This window comes from Camelus dromedarius, chromosome 9 (genome assembly GCF_036321535.1).
Source record: "Camelus dromedarius isolate mCamDro1 chromosome 9, mCamDro1.pat, whole genome shotgun sequence".
Classification (NCBI taxonomy): domain Eukaryota; kingdom Metazoa; phylum Chordata; class Mammalia; order Artiodactyla; family Camelidae; genus Camelus; species Camelus dromedarius.
This window is the reverse complement of record NC_087444.1, coordinates 76285328-76304745: the sequence shown is the minus strand read 5'-3', so window position 1 is coordinate 76304745 and position 19418 is coordinate 76285328. Positions and strand designations below refer to the sequence as shown.

The window sequence follows — 19418 nt, the reverse complement described above, 5'->3', positions numbered from 1 at the left end:
CTCCCGTCTCATACCAGAAGGCTGCAGTGGCAGGGTGCAGTGCTACTGCAACCCAAGTGGGCGGGCTGCCCTTACAAGAGCCATCTGTATACCAAGCAGTTCCCAGGGGTGGCCCTTTCCCTTCATGAAAGGGACTGGGCACAGGGTCCACCCCTTGTGGGAGCATCTGTACAACAGGTGCAGCAAATCTCACAGGTCTTAATACCTGATGCAAACCTGCAGCCAAGAGGCTAGTGGTGTATTGGGCTCTCTGTTCCAAATAAGCACCCCACTTTGTCAGTTGGGGTCTAGGCAGTTCCCGGTCGGGGTTGCTTTACCCACGTGTGTGCCCATCCTGCAGTAGGGTATGTGGTCTGCACTTGGACCTCTTGCCTCCGTCAGGGGTTCAGTGGCTATCAAGGATGCATAAGTAGCTAGAAATTGTTTCTCAGTAAAACAATAACGATATTGAGCCCCTTTCTATAACTCAGACCAGAATCCTATGGGCACTTTCTGTTGCCCATGCTTTTGCCCTTAGCCCCAACCATATCCATCATCGTCCACATGGAGTGTTAGCCAGAAAGGGAGGTCTGGATCTATTTTGTACCGCACTTTCGCTTGGGCCATCGCCCACTTAGATTCAACAAATGCACATTCGATCTCATCAGACCAACTTCAGACTTCTCCCTTCTTAATGAGATTAAACTGGGGTTTAGCTATCTGGGCCAAATGATGAATAAACACCCGCCAGTATTCCCAAAGGCCTAAATAAGTCTGTAACGGTTTAACTGTTTCAGGGCGTGAATATGCCTGGATTTTGTCTATTACTGCTGCAGGCAGCAGTTTTGTCTTACGTGACCAGAGAACAGCCAAGAATTTGACAGAATATCCAGCTCCTTGCACTTTGTCCTCGTTCACGGCCGGCCCCCAGCCCGCCAGCGCTTCTCGCAGCGCTGTGGCCCTGGCTTCCAACTCTGAAAGCGAATCAGAGGTTAGCATTACGTCATCTATGTAATGGAACAAATGGACAGTATCTGTTTGCTCCATGTAGCCAGGTCCTAGGCCACTAGACCATGGCACAGTGTGGGGCCGTGCAGACATCCCTGCGGCAACACAACAAATGTCCATTATCTGCCTTCCCAGGTGAAGGCAAACTGTTGTTGGCTCTCAGGGGCTATATCTATAGAGAATGCATTAGCCAGGTCAACCACATAGTGACAAGTACTCAATTCATGGGACATCCGGTCCAGCAAATCTGTTATAGTTGGCACAGCTGCGTGCATGCGTGGAGTGAATTTATGCAGTTCCCGACAGTCCTCTGTCGTCCTCCAGGAGCCTTCAGGCTTAGCCACAGCGGAGAGTTATACGGGCTATGGGTAGCCCAAATAAAACCGGCTTGCTCAAGCTTCAGAATACTCTGTCCTATTTCCTCATTGCCTCCGCTCAATCGATATTGCCAGACATTCACCACTTGTGTGGCCTGTGGCAAAATCATAGGTACGTGACGAGGATGCCCCCGGATAACTGTTTTCAGTACGCGAACTCTCAGGTGCAATTCCCCTTGAGTCATCTGTTTTTGCAATCCTTGCAAAATGCCTCTTCCCAGAATATATTCAGCTACTGGCGATATATGCACTTCATATGCAGCAGGGGGCAGACGACCAATGCCCAAAATCAGAATCACTGGTTTAAGGCTCATTTGGTTGTTTCCATTTCCTTCTATATTAATCCACAGTTCCCGAGAATGCTCTGGATTTCCATGTACTAATGTAATTTCAGCTCCTGTGTCTCCTTGTGCCAGTACTCGCTTTTGACTTATGGGTCATCAGTGGAAAGATAGTTTAACATGTGGCCTCTGGTCGTCGGGGTGCCTCATGTCCCAAATACTTTGGCCTTCCTCCTAGTCTGGGAGGAAATTAGCTAGGCTAACTCTCAGTCCTGATGGGAGGTTGGCAACGGAGTATATTGTTGCTCAGGCTGTAATTTTTTCCATAAGGCCATCAGCACCTCCAAAGGCTGGCTATGTAATTTTGCATGTTCTAAGCCAGCTGCCAGTAAATCACATCATATCTGCCAGCAAGCTAGCTTTTGGGGCCCTACCAAAGTTGGAGCATTCCCAATTTTCCTCCTCTGTGTGAACTTCCCTTTGTAAATCACTGCACGGTAGGAGTTCTTGGACTCACCTTTAGTCTTGGCAGTGCGCACCCCCTTTCAGCGCACGTTTACATCCCCCAGAGGAGCCAGAGTGTCAGTTACTTTATGTATGGGGTGGTCTAGATACAGTGCTATTAGTGCTGTCATAGTCCTAAATGGGCAGTAGCCATGCAGGGAGTGAGTAACCCATAAGCTGCTTGCATTGCTTTGCCACGTCTCGCAATTCCACTGATGTAGAGACATGTAGGTTGTTTGTCCCATGGGTCGCTGCAGTCCCAGAGGAGGAGGTGCCCCCTGAGCAATGCGCTCCTCCAGTTCCACCCACTGCCTCACCATGGGTTGAAGACACAGTGGAACGAGGGGAGGGGTCGGGCTTACCGCTCTCGGGGACGGTGGGACTGGAGCTGCAGAGACACAATAGATCTCAGAGGCGGCGGAGCTAGGACCATGTGGTCACCTTTCTGCTGGGCTGAGTCTCGGCTGGAGTTCCTCTTCCTTGCGCTGTAACTGCTCTACTTGCACCTGCAATTCTCTCACGTCTTGGCTAGCATACCGCAAAAGCGACAAAAACATCCAGGCCACCTTCCTGGCTACCTCTCGGTGGGCTAGTGGGACATTATTTTCTAAAAACTCCAGCGCCCTCCAGACATAATCTGGCCAGGGTGCCACTGTGTCCCAATCCTCAGGCTAAGCACACGTCAGCAAATAGGCTGCCACCTGGGACTATAGAGAGATAGGAGGCCACATAGATTTCATCTGAGGATTCTGGTCCGGGGAAGCTGGTTCAGAGGGGGCACTCAGCTCATCATGTTCACAGTGCCAAGCGTCAGCCAAGGGAGCCTGAAGTGGGATACGTGGAAGTGAGCGGCCCAACTGAAAAAATTCACGAGGAGCTGCCATACCACAAAACAGAATTCACCCTGAGTGCACATGGAGTTTACAGCACTTTATTCTATTGCCACAAGGTGGTGCGCGCAGCCTAAGGTGCAGCTATCCTGCTTTTCTGTATTTTCTGCCAGCACATGCGCAGTGTCAACTTCTATGGTAGTAAGGCTTCAGAGTATCTAGCACATGCGTACTTCTATTTTCTTTGTTCTAAAAGTTCTATAACCGACGCATGCGTACAATCATTATTTACAGCATAGTACAAACATGCTGTGACCCTGTACTTGTTTCCCATGGCCTTACCTCATCTGAAGGCCACTGACAAATCATCCACTGCCCGTCCCCACCCCGTCCCCTGCCCCTCCTCGCGCCGGTCCCCGTGCAAACCTGGCTGCACTTCCGCCCCGCCCTGCCGGTAGCGCTAACCGGCCCGACGCCGGAAGTCCCGCCTCTCGTTTCGCGGATGTGCAGATGTTTACGGACCCGGTGGTGGAAATCGCTGAGGGGAGGTCGCAGCAGAGTGTAAGTTCCTCTTTTCTAATGTAAATCGTGCAGCGCTGTCCCTCTTCCTCCGTCCTTAGGGTGTGGTAGTCACTGCGGACCTACAGCCCCAGCACCAGGCCTCCCAGCCACGTAAGTCCGGTGGGGGCCGCTCCAGGTCGGGGATCTTTTCCTTTGGGTCTGAAACCGCTCTGAGGCCAGTCCCTGCCCTTGGCTTTTTCTGCCTTCCGTCACGAAGACACCGCCGATGCTGATATTTTCCTGCTCAGAACCCTCTAGTCCGTCCTTCTGCCCCCTCCCGTGTAACTTCCTCTTCCGCGAAGTGGAAACGCGCCCCCAGCCTCGCCCTCTCGACCCTGGGCAGAGCCGCCGGCCGCCCCGCTCCCGTCAGGCCGCGTTCCTCTCCCTGGTCCTGGGATTCTGGGCCTCACGGTCCCCTCCTAAGACCCCCTCCCTCCCAGCCTCTACATTGGCACCCTCCACAGGCCGGTCGTTCTGTCCCGCGGGCCTCCCCTTCGTAGTCAGCCCTTCCCCCACCCCACATAGGGGGAGGTGACGTGAGTCAGCCGTGTGACTCCCCAGTATTGTTACGTCCCAAATTCGACTCCGCTGGAAAACAGTCTCTTCCTTTAGGCGGGCATTTATTCACTCCTCCAGTAAATTCTTGGGCGAGGGGTTCAGTTGAACAAGAGACAAAGAGCAGCTCAGAGGAAAATAGAAACACTGAGGAGAAAAGAATGTTAGCGAATGGATGGTGTCGTTGAGGTAGCTGAGGTACTTGCAAAACGGTAGTAAATAGATTTATCCCTTAAAGTAGCAGGTGGATAATATAGAGACGTGAATAAAGGAACAGGATCTCCGGCCATTGGAGAGCCACAGCAGGAGAGGGGCCCTGGGTCGGCGGGAAGGCGGGAAGACAGGGTGACTAACGACGGTTAGGCGCTTCACACAGGGAGTGGGAGAGAGTTTAAAAGACTTGGAACCATGGCCTTCAAAGCATGCTGGTCCCGGAGGACAGAGGACAGCTATTGACTTGAAGAGCAGAGGAAGAGAAAGAGCAGGAAGGAGGCACAGCCACCTGGGGTGTGAGAGTGGGGAGGAAGGGAGGGTGAAAGGTTAGAAGGGATGTAAGCCGGAGGGCCGACAGGGAGCAGAGGTGGAGGAAGAATCAGGCAGAAATCCGTGGAGATACGGGGCAATCAGAAAGGTTGGGGGGAAGGAGCAGCAAGAGGGGGAACACGTTGCCGATTGGGGCAGGACCGGGGCGAGGGAGGGGACAGGAGCGCAGCAGGGACAGAGGGAGGGTAGAGGGGAACAAAGATAGTGACACAAACAAATAGGGAGACAGATAAAGAATGAAATGGAAACACACAGTGCAGGTTGAGGGGGCAAACTGAATGCAGATGGCAGGTGAGATGTTGGATGTGGACGACTAATCTGTGTCATACTGATTGATGGCTTTACAATGTAATACATTTAGCGTTTGTTTGCTTAAATCACACACCTCTGGCTAGATAGTCAAAGGGAACGAAATCGTTCTATTCAGGGAAATATCTGCACTGCAGTGAGCATTACTGCATTATTTAGGACATCTGAGTTGCAGAATGAGCTAAAATGTCTGTTCACACATGGGTGGACAGAAAATTTATGTCAGCCATGAATTAAGACAGTGCTAGGACAGAAGAAGGGCACTACTTGGAAACCTGAAATGTAAGACTCATAGAGCCTTGGAGTGTAAAGGTTGTCCTGAGGGCTGGGTGGAGAGGGAAACGGGGAGATGTTGGCCAAAGGTTACAAACGTTGAGTTGTAAAATAAAATAGTGCAACCCGCACATCTAACGTACAGCCTGCTGACTGTAGTTACTCTCATAGTGCGACTGTATACTTGGAATCACCACATAGAGACAAAATGGTAATCTCGAGTTGACAGAAGTATAAATTACTTTCTTGTGAGAATTATTGCACAGTGTGTACACTTGTCAAATAATCGCTTTGTAGGCCTCACCACGAGTGGAGTGAGATACCAAGAAATGTGAAGAAGTGCCTGGTTGGCCTCTGTGTGGTTTCCTGTCCTGAGTCCCTCCTGTGACAGTGGGCAGAAGAGGACTGTTTAGTGCACGTGGTGAGGTTCCCCCGATGTGTGTGGTTGTGGCACAGGAAGTGGGTATTTTTTTAGGAGCATTAAACAGAAGGTTTTCAGCTTGAAAGATTGATCTCTGAAGACTCCACTTGTCTGAGGAAGAAGTCGGGAAGAAGAGGAAGAAGAAAGAAAAGGAGTCAGGAATGGCTCCTTCTCAGGTAAAGTCATATTTTGAGTTTTCTCTTTATTGTCAAAGTATAGTGAGTTTACAATGTTGTGTCAATTTCTGATGTACAGCGTAACGTTACCTTCATACACACACACACACACACAGACGTATATTCCTTTTCATGTTCTTTTTCATTATAGGTTGCTACAAGGTATTGAATATAGTTCCCTGTGCTATACAGTATAAAGTTGTTTATCTATTTTATATAGTAGTTAGTATCTGCAAATCTCAAACTCCCAATTTATTACTTCCCACCCACTATTCTCCCTGGTAACCCTAAGTTTTCTATGTCTGTAAGTTTGTTGCTTTTTTGTAAATAAGTTTATCTGTGTCTTTTTTTTTTTAGACTTTTTTCTAGATTCCACATATAAGTGATATCCTATAGTATTTCTTTCTTTTTCCTGTTGTTCACTTAGAATGATGAACTCCACATTAATCCATGTTGCTACAGATGACATCATGTTATTCTTTTTTAGCCGAGTAGTTTTCACTTGTGTATATATACCACATTAGTTGATTGTTTTGTCTGTCCTTCCAAAATGCCCTGTTTTGGACCTGCTAATCTTGTCTGACCCTGAAGTATCCAGCCTAATGCCTATACATTCACAGTCACCCAGCTTCTTTCCTCAGTGTTTGTCATCCACTTAGATTCCATCCCTGTGACCCAGTGACCTGGAACATGCGAAGCGTCTCCACTGAGCATTGTCCTGGGCAGGGCTTCACACTAGTGGATTCAAACAACTGGTGTGTCAGTGCTGTTGGGCAGCAGGGTTGTGTAGTGGCCCATCTGGATGCACTGTCCAATCTATGAATCAAGATAAGGGAGATGCAAATGTTTAAAATAAATAAGTACACCTAATTACCTTCCCCCAAAACAAAATAAAAAATAAATAAAGCAAAATATTTAAAACAATATTTAGCTGAGGTCCTGGATTCAATCCACAGCACCTTCATTAAAATAAATAGAAGCTGCATGTGGATGTCGGTATTAACGTGCCCAATACTTGGTAAAATCTGGAAATAGAGCAATAAGGGGAAATTTGTTGTGACTTTTTCTAAGAGAATCGAAGCTGAATGAATGAGTCAGTGACTGAAATCATAATGAGTAAGAGATATCAGTGATAGAGGGTGTTTTATTCCATCATCTATTTTAAACTATGAAATAAATCTAAGTGTTTGGGGGTTGGAAATTCTTTATATCACTTTGATCACCTCCATTCTTCTGTTTTTTCCTTTTCACTGTGTTGGTTGTGTTTGGCCCATAAGGTTTCAGCTTCATTGTTTTACAGGTAAATACCCAGTTTCCCAGCACCATTTGTTGTGAGACTGTCTTTTTTTCACTCTGCAATCTTAATGTCCTTGTCAGTACATTTTAAATAGATGTAAAGGATTGTATCCGAGCATTCTCTTCTGTTCCATTGATTTGTGTATCTGTGTCTATACCGGTAACGCACCATCTTGATTACTTTGTAGGATGCTTTGAAATCTGAAAAAAGGAGGCCTCCATGTTTCTTCTTCCAGCATTTTGGGTATTTGGGCCACTTGAAATTTCCTATAACCTTTAGCGTGTTTTTCCTATTTCTGCAGAGAAAGCCATTGGAATTTTGTTAATGACTCCGTTGAATGTGTAGAAGAGTTTGGATAGTTTGGACATTTCAAGAGTATTAATACTTGCAGTGCATGAGTACAGGTTGTCTGTCCATTTATGTGTATATTTTTGGATTTCTTTTAGGAATGTTTTAATAGTTTTCTGTTTACAAGACGTTACCCTTCTTCGCAAATGTATTCCTAAATATTTCATCCCTCTTTAAATACTTACTAAATACTTTTCTTCTCTAATTTTCTATGGACATTGTTTATTGTATAATGAAATGCATCTGAGTTTTGCATGTTCGTTTTGTATTGTGCAACTTTTCTAAAATTATTATTTGATGTACCCGTTTTCTTGTGGAATCTTTACAGGTTATACATTTATAACCGTATCATGTAAGAAAGAAGTTAATTTTACTTGTTTTTCACTTTGAAAACTTTGATTTCTTTTTCTTATCTAATCGCACTGGCAGGAGTTTCACTACTTTTTGAAACAGTAGTGCAGAGAGTGTACATCCTTGACTTCCTGATCTGAGAGGAAAAAACTTCCATTGTTTAACTTTTTTGTATGATGTTAGCTGTATGTGTTTCATAAGTCATGTTCATTTTTTTGTTTGCTTCTAGGGGAAGGTAGTTAGGTTTATTTATTTACTTACTTTAGGTACTAGGGTTTGAACCCTGGAGCCCGTGTATGCTAGGCATGCACTCTACCACTAATACCCACCCCATAAATGATATATATTCTTTTGAGTCATTTACTGTTTCTATTTTGTTCAGTGCTAATATCTTGAAAGGTTGTTTAATTTTGCAGAATGGGTTTTTATGCATCAGGTGAGATGATCCGTGTGGGTTTTTTTCTTTAAAATGTTTATGTGATCTAAGAAATGAATTGATTTTTGTATATTGAGGCCCCCTTGCCTTATAAGAATAAATACCTTAACTAGATTAGGAAAACAGAAGAGAAAAATAACAAAAACCAGATATGAAACAAAAGAGATTGCAACTGATATAGGGGAAGGGTATATATAGCTCAAGTGGTAGAGCACATGCTCAGCACCCACGAGGTCCTGGGTTCAGTCATTCAGATATTTTGAATGTGCTGTTGAAGTTGGTTTGCTAGTACTTTGTCAAGGATTTTGCACCAGTATTCAAGAGGAGTATTGATTTTTAGTTCCTCTTTCTTGTTGGGTCTTTCTGTGGATTTCGTTTCAGTATCTTGCCTCGAGAATTTTTAGCAGCATTAAAGATAAATTTTTTTTCAGATTATTCTTTTTTTAATAGTAGAATTCTACAGTGCACTTATTTGAGCCTAGATGTTTCTTTGTTTTAGATCTTTGATTACTACTTGAGCCTCTCAAGTCATAATTTGGTTCAATTTTTTTATTTTTTAATGATTAAGGTTCAGTAGGTTGTGTGTTTCTAAAAATGTGCTAGATTATGTAGTTTGTAGGCATTATTGTGTATAATATTCTCTTATAGTCTTTTAAAAAATGACTTCAATATCAATTACTTGTGTTGTTTCTGTTTTTTATTAGGGGGAGGTACTTAGGTTTCTTCATTGATTTCCACTTGCGGGAGGAGGTACTGACTGAACCCAGGACCTCTTGGGGGCTGAGCATGTGCTCTACCACTTGAGGGATACCCTCCCCCCATATCAGTTGCAGTCTCTCTTGTTTCATATCTGGTTTTGGTTCTTTTTTTCTTTCTTTCCGAATCTGGTTAAACGTTTTTCCATTTAAGTTTTTCCCAACACTAACTCTTGCTCTGTTGACATTTAAATGTTTCTAATTTCCTTTTCCTTCTTTCTGGTCAAATCTTATTTCACCCTTTCTTTGCTAAAGTTGGATTTAGTTTGATCTTCTCTTTCTACTTTCTTGAGATGTAAAAATGGTTTTCTGATCTGAAATCCTTTGCATTTTGTTGTAACCATTTTGCTGTGTCGAATTCCCTTTCACCACAGCCTTCACTGTGTGTTGTAAATTACGGCATGTTGTGTTTTCTTTTTCATCCAAATGTTTAACAATATTCGTGTGATTTCTTCTTTGTGCCATTGATTGTTTAAGAATTAGTTGCTTAGTTTCCATATTTTGCAGACTTTTTCCTTTTCCGTTCTCCTGTTTTAGTTTTATTTCATTGTGATTACAACAAGTTAACCTTTTATGATCTCTGTGTCTTAAAATTGTTAGGATTTCTTTTGTGGCCTAACATGTGCTGTGTCATGGAGAATATTTCATGTGTGCTTGAGAAGCGCGTGTTTTCTGCTGCTGTTGGTGGAGTGATCTGTACGTGTGTGTCATGTCCAGTCGGTCTGTAGTGTTGTTCAGGTCCTGTGATTCCTTTGATCTTCAGTCTGGTTCCATCCAGAAGTGAAACTGGGTCACTGAAGTCCTCAACTATTGCTGAGCTGATTCTGTTTCTTTCTTCATTTCTGTTCACGTTTGCTTCATTTTGGGGGAAGCTCTAACATTAGGTATAAACATAGAATTCCTTTATCTTCTTGGTGAACGGACTCATTTAACATTATGTAATATCTTTTGTATCTTGTGTCATTTTTTGTCTTTATTTTGTCGTTTTGTCTGATACAGTGTATGTTGGGGAACACAGCAGACAGGTGCATGGGTGCTCAAAGAATTTACCAGAGACAAAAACTGGAAATAGAAAAGGAACGTATCAGGTTACACTGCCATAGACAGCAGTGGAGCGCACACACGAGGCGTGCCTGTGCGAGCGTTGTGATGAAAGTCCAGGGTCTTTTTTGGGACGGGGCGGAGGAGCAGGTGAAGTCAATGGGTTGGGGGCTGTGCCCAAGTTTTTTGATTGGTTGTAGGTGAGGTAAGAATCTCAGGGTTGTGATGGGCTGTGGAATTTATGATGGATAAGGTGGAGACCAGCCTGAAAGAAACCAGCCTCAGCTAGTGTGAGATGGGGCATTAACTGGTGAACACGCCCAGGACAGAACATACTTTATCTTTGAGGAGATGGCAGGCAGCCTTCTGCGAGCCTAGAAACGGGGGCTTTTGGACTTTGAAAGATGTCATTTGGCCCCGCAGTGTAGTCAGTCGCCTGCTCACTTTAGGTGGGATGGCTTCTTCCACCCTTTCAGTTTTAGCTTTTCCTTCTCCTTAGATTTTTGAAAGTTAACAGTTCCCACTCTCTGACACACTCCCTTTGTGTCTGTGTCTCTGTGTCACTCCCTGTCTGTTTTTCCTCTTGTTACTTTGTCTGTTGGTCCCTGCTGAGGCACATTGTACAGTGGTGAGAGGCTGGAGCCCCGGCCAGGCCACTTCACTTGAGTGTAATTTCAGAAGGAATGCATCTAGTGTTTCCTTTTTTAAAATTGAGTTACAGTTGATTTACAGTCTTCTGTTTATGGTGTGCATCAGAGTGATACAGTTATACATACATATATAGTATTCTTTTTCATTAAAGATTATTTCAAGGTATTGAATGTAGTCCCTGTGCTATATGCAGTAGGACCTTGTTGTTTTTCTGTTGTATCTGTAGTAATTTGTATGTGCTAATTCCAAACTCCTGATGTATATCCCTCCCCCACTTTCCTCTTTGGTCGCCATGAATATGTATTTTATGTCTGTGAATCTGTTTTATAAATATATTCATTTGTATCATTTTGTTAACTTGCACATATGAGTGGTAGCATACATATCTTTCTCTGACTTACTTCACTTAATATGATAATCCCTAGGCCCATCCATGTTGTTCCCACTGGCATTTATTTCTTTTTTAAGGCTGAGTAGTGTTTCACTCTGTATATTCCACAACGCCTTTATTTAGTCATCCGTCAAAGGACATTCAGGTTGCTTCCATGGCTCAGTTACTGTAAATGCTGCTGTGCACATTGGGATGCATGTCTCTGTTTGCATTTGAGTTTCCTCCTGATCAGTGCCCAGGAGTGGGATTGCTGGATCAAAGGGTACCTCTATTTTCCAAGTTTTTAAGGAATCTCTGTAGTGTGTTTTATGGTGGCTGGACCAAATTACATTCCTACCAACAGTGTAGGGTTTCCATTTCTCCAGAGCCTCTCCAGAATTTCTCTGTACCTTCACTGTTTTATTCCTAAGGTTGAATTTCAGAGCCCAACCCTCTGAGTTCAGGTGCTTGCTGTGACATTTCTTAGCTTCTTGAGTTGAGTTGAGTTTCTCAGTGTGTCTGTGACATAATTTTTTTCTTTGTAAGAATGGAACAGATCTCTCCTAATGAGATAATATGTTGATAACAAAATTCATGCCTCTAAATTACTTATTTTGAGGAATGTTTATCCTATAGGAAGTATTCCAACACTTTTTATCATTGTTGTTGTTATCATCATCATAATTGAGATTTTGACATTTCTGTAAAGCCAATGTGGACTTTGTCATCTCTGAAGACACCACTCATGCTGTTGCTCATCTAGATATTGACTGTCTGTCTGTGTGTAGGACAGAATATCTACTGCAGTGGCACAGACAACTCGCTGAATCTTATTTACATGTGTGTCATGGATTATCTACACGGACAACAAATGTCTATTAATTGGATGATATCATAGTCTCATAGGAAGATATGGAACAATTTAAAGCAGGAAAGAAAAAAATTAAAAAATAAAACGGGGACACACAGTTTGCTCCAAATACTTAACTTCCATCTGTCAGAATACTTACTTCACCTGAAACAATCCTTAACCCTTCTATCTTTTCACTTTGTATGGAGTTAAGAACTCTCTTCTTGACCCCTTGGTGAATTATATTTTCATTTCAGGAACAGCTGACCTTCGAGGATGTGGCCATCACATTCTCGCAGGAGGAGTGGGAGTGCCTGGTCCCTGCTCAGAGGACCTTGTACAGGGACGTGATGTTGGAGACCTGCAGGAACCTGCTGTCTGTGGGTGAGAGAGCTTCACTCTTGAAGTTCAGATGTGCCCTTGGGTGTACTGCATTTTCCCCTGTGTGCCTCTTGGCAGCCCCTGTTTTGGTTGATCTGAAAGCCCTGTTGTCTCAGACATGATATAGTACAGTGGCTTTAAACTGACCCTTTCTTCAGATGATCTGCCCTTTTCATGTTATATCAGGGGTTGTTCCAGGGCTGAATTATCAATAAAGCTCAATGGCAAACTCTATTCAATACCCAAATTCCTGTATTCTGCCTTCTACCTTGGCTCTTCACTCTGTATTGTTAGGAAGAGAGCTAGATACCTGCATACCACACTGGTCTCTATATATTCAGGAGGCATGTGGTGGGAAGTTATCATTTTCCCAGACACATCTGAAGAGTCCTCACTCCTCAGCTAAACAAGAGAGTTGTGATTCTGGACAAGATACAGCATTTTGCAGTTCTTTCTTCTGATAGGCAAGGGTTTCTTTTTCTGATCTGAATATTATCTCCTTTTTGGGGGAGAATAGCAAACAGCCCTAAACTATGGGACATGACTTGAAAATAGCAAAAAAAAAAAAAAAAAAAAAAAGCAAAAACACCCCAATGGGTCAGAATGTATGAAAAGTGTGAACACAGGTCAGCTCTCAGAGGATAGAGAGGAAGCCACAGCATTAATAGTGTTTGGGATCCTCTTTTCACAGTGGAGAGTTTGTTGGGCAAACAGAAGTTTATTTTTACTGAAAACCCTTGAAGGATATATTTCATCTCCCCAACTTATGGGTGTATTTTTTCTTAGGAAGTATTTTGAAAAACTTTTTTATTTTTAATTCGTTTGTCAAATACTTAATTTTTTCTCTACCAAATTTGTTTCCCTATTCTAAACTGCCATGAATTTTAGTTATTACTCAGAATGCTAGATATGTTCTTTCACAGGCTATTTTCTCTTCCTTAGCACTTCCTCCTTTACAGTAAGTATGCAAAATTTATGTAGAATAGTAGTTTCATCCTCAATTATGAAACAGCAGTATCTACTGTTAATTAGTATGTGATTTGGAGTTACCAAGGAAAAATAATTTCTTTGATAGGAAAAAGAACTTTGTTCCATTTGTGTCCTTTTGTCATAGGTTGTTTGAAACTAGGCTGTCATAAAATTATTAGAATTACCTTTGATCACTTCATTTTTGGTAAAGAATCCTAGTATTCTGTGTTCCTAAAACTTACAAGATCATGCTAGGTGTCTTCATATCTCTGTTTGGTATAAGCACTACTTTTAGTGTACTATCATGTATTTAATGTTAAACATTTACTGATGAATTTAATGAATGGGGTACTTATGGTTCTTTATAGATATGTCTCATATACTTGTGATCAAGAAATTACAAGTGAAGGCAAATATGGATAAAAAATTACTCCAAACAGTGATAACAGAAAGACATGTAAGGACTGAAAGAAAACAGTTTGACCCCAGGAGCATCCAGGAAAATGCATATGACAGTGACTCTCAGCAGAGAGATGAGGAAAGAAATCACAAAGGAACGTTTGTAAACGGTAGTGGAAATCTGCGTGAAGAGGGAGACCAACGTGCCACAAGTGGTGCAGGGACCGAGCCCAGGGGAAACAGACTTGCATTAAGCTTTCAGAATGAACTGCATATTTTTAAAAGTGAAGAGAAAATTGATTTTTTTAATGAAGCTGACAAGAGAGGCAACAGTAGTGCCTCATTTTCACCACTTCTAGGAAATTCTTCTAGTGTCCAAACCAACATTTCTGAAATATATGGGAGTGATTTTATGCATCCTTTAGTACTGACACGAGACCTGAAGACACACAGCGAAAGACTGTACAAAAGTACTCCGAGTGGCAAACCTCTTCTCCAAGGGTCATACCTCAGTAGACACCAGATCATCCATACAGGACAGAAATTATATAAATGTGATGTATGTGGAAAAGTCTTCCCTTTTCATTCAAAACTTGCAAGACATCAGAGAATTCATACTCGTGAGAGACATTACACATGTAATTTGTGTGGCAAGGTCTTTAATCATAAAGATACTCTTCGCAGGCACGAGAGAATTCATACTGGAGAGAAACCTTACAAGTGTAATGAGTGTGGCAAGGTATTTACTCTCATTCAAAGTCTTGCAAAGCATGATAGGATTCATTCTGGAGAGAGACCATATAAATGCAGTGAGTGTGGCAAGGGCTTTTGTGAGAGATCACATCTCAGGCAACATCAAGTAGTCCATTCAGGACAAAGATCATATAAATGTGATGTCTGTGGAAAAAGCTGCCGTCGAAATTCATCCCTTGCAATTCATCAGAGGATTCATACTGGAGAGAAACATTTTAAATGTAATGAGTGTGGCAAAGTGTTTCGCTATAAAGGAAATCTTGCAGTTCATCAGAAAATTCATAATGAAGAGGAACATTTTAAATGTAATGACTGTGGCAAAGTCTTTCGCTATAAAGGAAATCTTGCAATTCATCAGAAAATTCATACTGGAGAGAGACCTTTCAAATGTAGTGAATGTGGCAAGGGCTTTTGTTACAAAAAAGCCCTTGGAAGCCATCAGAGAATTCATACTGAAGAGAAACCTTATCAATGTAGTGAGTGTGGCAAGGTCTTCAGGTGTAAATCAACCCTCAGAAGTCATCACGGAATTCATACTGAAGAGAGACGTTACAAATGTAATGAGTGTGGCAGGGCCTTTCGTCGCAAAGGAGTCCTTGCAAACCATCAGAGAATTCATACTGGAGAGAAACCTTACAAATGTAATGAGTGCAGCAAGGTCTTTAGCGTAAAAGCAAACCTTAACAATCATCAGAGAATTCATTCTGGACAGAGACCTTATAAATGTAATGAGTGTGGCAAGGCCTTTCGTCGCAAAGGAGTGCTTGCAAACCATCAGCGAATTCATACTGGAGAGAAGCCTTATCAATGTTGTGAGTGTGGCAAGGTCTTCAGATATAAATCAACCCTCAGGATTCATCACAGAATTCATACTGAAAAGAGACCTTATAAATGTAATGAGTGTGGCAGTGCCTTTAATCACAAAGCAGAGCTTGCAAAACATCAGAGAATTCATACTGGAGAGAAACCTTACAAATGTAATGAGTGCAGCAAGGGTTTTAGCACAGAAACAAACCTTAACAATCATCAGAGAATTCATTGTGGTCAGAGACCTTATAAACGTAGTAAGGGTTTCAAAACCTCACATCAAGGCTCACATCTCACAGAACATCAACTAATCCAGTCAGGAGAGAAACCCTAAAAATGTGATGTATGTGGGAAAGGCTTTGGTCAAAATTTACACCTTGCAAGGCATTGGAGAACTCATTGTGAGGAGAAACCTTTCAAAAGTAACGAGTGTTGAAAAAGCTTTTCCTCACATCTCAACCCTCAGTACGCCTCAGGGAGTAGATACACAGGAGAAACCGTATCAATATGATATATGTGGGAAGGTCATCATTCAAAATTGACATTTTAAATTCACAGGAGATTCATTGTGGGGAGAAATGGACATATTATGAATGTGAAAAAGACTCACTCACCGTCAGATAATCCATAGTGGACAGAAATCATAGAAATGGAATGAATGTCTCAATGTCTTCAGTCAAAATTCATACATCAGATTTAACCAGCAATATTGTAAGTCAACTGTGCCTCAGGTAAAAAAGATCCACCATAAATTCCTACTAGAGAGGAATGTTGCAAACATAACGTGTGCGGCAAATCTTTCATTGTTCTTTGAAGCCTAACTTAGAGCCAGAGAATCCTATTGGTGAGGAACGTTAAGTAAGGGCTTTAGCAGGTGTGCACATCTTAAGCTTCATTGGAACAGTCGTCCTGGAGGGCAATCAGATACATGGATTTAGTATGACCAGGATTATAGACAGGGGATTCATTCAGCAGAGAAGTCATTCTGGAGATCATCGAGGCCCTGAATGAGAAAAATCCTTACTTGGGGCTCACCTTTCAGCAGTTACCAGGTAGTCCATACTGGACAGAACATTAGAGATGTTCTGAATGTAGCAAAGCTTTTGGGTCATGCCTTATAGCAGGGGGTTCACCATACACATCTTACTTAAAAATGCAATGAAAATAGCAGTTTCATAATACTCCTCACTCATTACTAGAGATTAGAATATTTATCATGGAGAGAAACCACACAAATGTGTGTGGTGAGGAATTTACCCAAAGATCCACAAGTTGCGGGACATACTGGTGTGATACCTTACAAATGTAATGGTGTGGCTAAACCTTTAGCTTGAGTTCTGTTTCTTAGGCAACAGGAGAAAGTCCATGTTGAACAGCTATCGTAACATATGGTAGAAAATGTATGCAGTCTCACAGTCCACTAGACTTAAGAATATACAGTTTGGAGAGAAACCTCACTAAACAGTATGTGTGCTAAGGCTTGTACCTGAAGATCAACTATGCGGAACACAGAATTTCTGTTGGAAAACAAGGTTTCAAACAGAATGAATGTTGTAACGTTTTTTATCATGTCCCAACTGCTCTGGTCTAATGAGAAAATCCTTACAGGTCAGAAAGTACACAGGTACACTGAACATGGAAACAATTTTAAGAAACTGTCCTTAGGTTTCCCTGAAGAACTCCTATTCCAGGAATCCTTACAAATGTCATGAATTTTGTGAGTTTTTTGAGCAATAATTGCAACAGACCACCTGTCAGAGAATGCATACTAGGAAGAAATCAGTTTTTACTTCTCTGAAATGCGGCCAACTGCAGAATCATTACAAGTCACAACAGGGTAAACCTGATGACGTGATGTGTGTATAAGAGGCAGAAGGACATGTGGAAATGAAAATGACCCATTGTCTTCCGTGTCTAAATATTGTTTCATTTTCCTCGAGAGGAGTACATTGCTTTTCATGCCTTTTATCCTGAAGTTTGAAGTCTGTTGATTCCTACATTATAGGCCTTTGAGTTTTCTCCCTGGGAAGGAATCAGTAAGATGAAGGGGCCAACTTCATCAGGCACGGCAACTCACGTCCAAGTTCCCTGGAAAAACAGGACCCGGAATTATCAGATTCAATATTGTGTGGATTAGCATCAGGGAGAGTCGGAGACTAATGTAAAGCTGACTTGACTCAGCAGACGCGTGTTCAGGGTGCCGGCCTGTAGACAGGCCGCAGCGGGCTACAGCGCAGAAAGCTCCCCGCCTGCCCCGCCCGCCCATGAGCAGAGCAGCAGGGCGTCCAGGGACCGGCTGTTTCACAGGAGGAGCGTGACCGGTTATGTGGTGGGAACAAGGCTCGGGGAAAGCTGGTCACTTTCTCCATCGCGTGGGAGTAGGTGGTGTAGGTATGTATGTTTAGTGAAAAGTTCCTCTTACCTTTGGAATTTGAGGGGAGAGCAGTTCCCGCAAGAGGAAAAGTTAATCAAAAGAGCTTGAGAGGCAGAGGAGTTCATTTCAGACTCCGACTAATGTGCAAAAATTGAAGAGAGTACATTTAAAGATCTAGTTGGTTTTATTGCATGATTTGTGAATTGGGCTGCACTCCACCTTCTAAATTAAGAGGTGTTCCAAGGAGCTGTACGCTATGGAACACCTTTTCAGGCATAAACTGGGTGGGATAGAAAGTTATTAGTAAAGGGAAAGGTTCTCTCAGGCAAGTCTACCTTGTTTAGGGGAAGGACAGAAATCTTACCCCGTAGGTTACCTCTGGTGTTCAGGACAGTTGACAGTGATTGGTTTACTGTCCTATTTCTTTGAGGGCTGAAACTACATTTAAGTCTTGGTTTGCTATCTTGTGGGTAAGTGACTCCACCTTGGGACTTTTTTTTTTTAAACACTCCCTAAAAGCTGCTCCTTAGTCCTGAATATTCAGCATATGAATATATTTCTTCCTGTGTTTTTTTCCCCATCCAAATCAGTCTCATGACATGCATCTAAATTTACATGCAGGGAAAATAGGAATACAGTAAGCATATGAAAAATAGTAGAAATTTTAAAAGTTCTACAGTTTCACTTTTGTCCTTGACCAACTGAGTACAATAATTAGCGAAGAACAGTAGTCCTGAGTTTTCTTTTAAAAATGAACCATGTACAGTAGGAACATGTTTATTTGATAGATAAACTAGGAATTTCATATATTTTGCAAAAGTATTGTTGCTGATTTGCTTTTGTGGTTATTGACTGGATTAGGACGGACCTCCAGCCAAAGGTTGGTTTTGTCATTCAGAGTGATATTAACGTTCAAGTGTTACGAGAATGTTCTATAATTCAGATATCTAGGGGGCCAGGGGAGAGTTTCAAGTTGTTCCAGAAATGATATGAAGAAGCAAGGAATGGTGTCCGGCTTAGTCTTAATGTGATTGCTAGGTGGGGGCTGAGGGGAGCACACCCACTTTGGGTTTGAACTTCCAGTTGGTTAAAGTTGCTCAAAAGAGGAAGCCCTCAGGCTGTTTTGTCACCTTGATCACACAGGCCAAGTAGGAAGAGGTTGTGGTGAGGTGTAATCCTTCTAAGCAGAGAAGCATCCCATTGTTCAATACAGTTTCAAATGTTTGAAAAAATCTTCCTTAGATATATTACCTAAGACTTTTACACTAGGTTGCTAAAAATTAGTGTCTCGGAATGTTTTCTAGATAATATAACTTAGCAACATACCAGAGAAACAATTATCAAAAGACTTAAAATTTGAATTTTAAATTATGGGATCAGATGATATGTTACGTGGTTAATTTTCTATTGCAATAAAATATGTTTATAAAATTTTTCTTTGTATTTTTTTCTCTTCCTTGTGTTTTTCTGTATTTTACAACAGGGAAATACATAAATCAGTGAGTTATTTTGGGTGTCTTGTGATATGATAATGCTCACAAGGAAATGACTTGTAGAAAGAAGTTGCATTATAAACGTGAAGAGTTACCTTGGAGCTTCACTTTATTGAAAGCACTGGAATCACAAAATGGTGATGTGAAATCTTTATGGGAGTTGGCTGTAGTCAGGTGTTCGAAAATCAAGCTTCCCTTGTAACTAAATACATACAAATAACACAATGTCTCTATAGTAATTTATCGTGTGATTGTATCAATTCATTCAATGAATGCCCTGCTGCTGAACATTTTCTTTAAGAGAGAGTGATGTATGATGATAATAT

General features: G+C 42.2%; 1 protein-coding gene across 4 annotated transcripts; it reads left to right on the top strand.

Annotated features, from left to right (window-relative positions):
* Window positions 1-3295: 3295 nt before the first annotated feature.
* On the top strand, window positions 3296-19007 carry LOC105091273 (zinc finger protein 347). Of its 4 annotated transcripts, none has more exons than XM_064489757.1 (5): window positions 3296-3540; window positions 5518-5641; window positions 5720-5817; window positions 12180-12300; window positions 13635-19007. In XM_064489757.1, exons 3-5 carry the CDS (start codon window positions 5803-5805, stop codon window positions 15557-15559), a joined length of 2061 nt encoding a protein of 686 aa, XP_064345827.1. In that variant the 5' UTR covers window positions 3296-3540; window positions 5518-5641; window positions 5720-5802; the 3' UTR covers window positions 15560-19007. The 4 variants fall into 4 exon arrangements, with proteins under 4 accessions (XP_064345827.1, XP_010981042.2, XP_064345826.1 ...); XM_010982740.3 differs by having other exon boundaries at window positions 3298-3540; window positions 12174-12300; XM_064489756.1 differs by having other exon boundaries at window positions 3298-3651; window positions 12174-12300.
* Window positions 19008-19418: the final 411 nt, after the last annotated feature.

Excerpts from the sequence above, each read along its gene's own strand:
- LOC105091273 (XM_010982740.3), top strand. Across the intron at positions 12,301-13,634 it reads CAGGAACCTGCTGTCTGTGG|ATATGTCTCATATACTTGTG; the intron begins GTGAGAGAGCTT and ends GGTTCTTTATAG.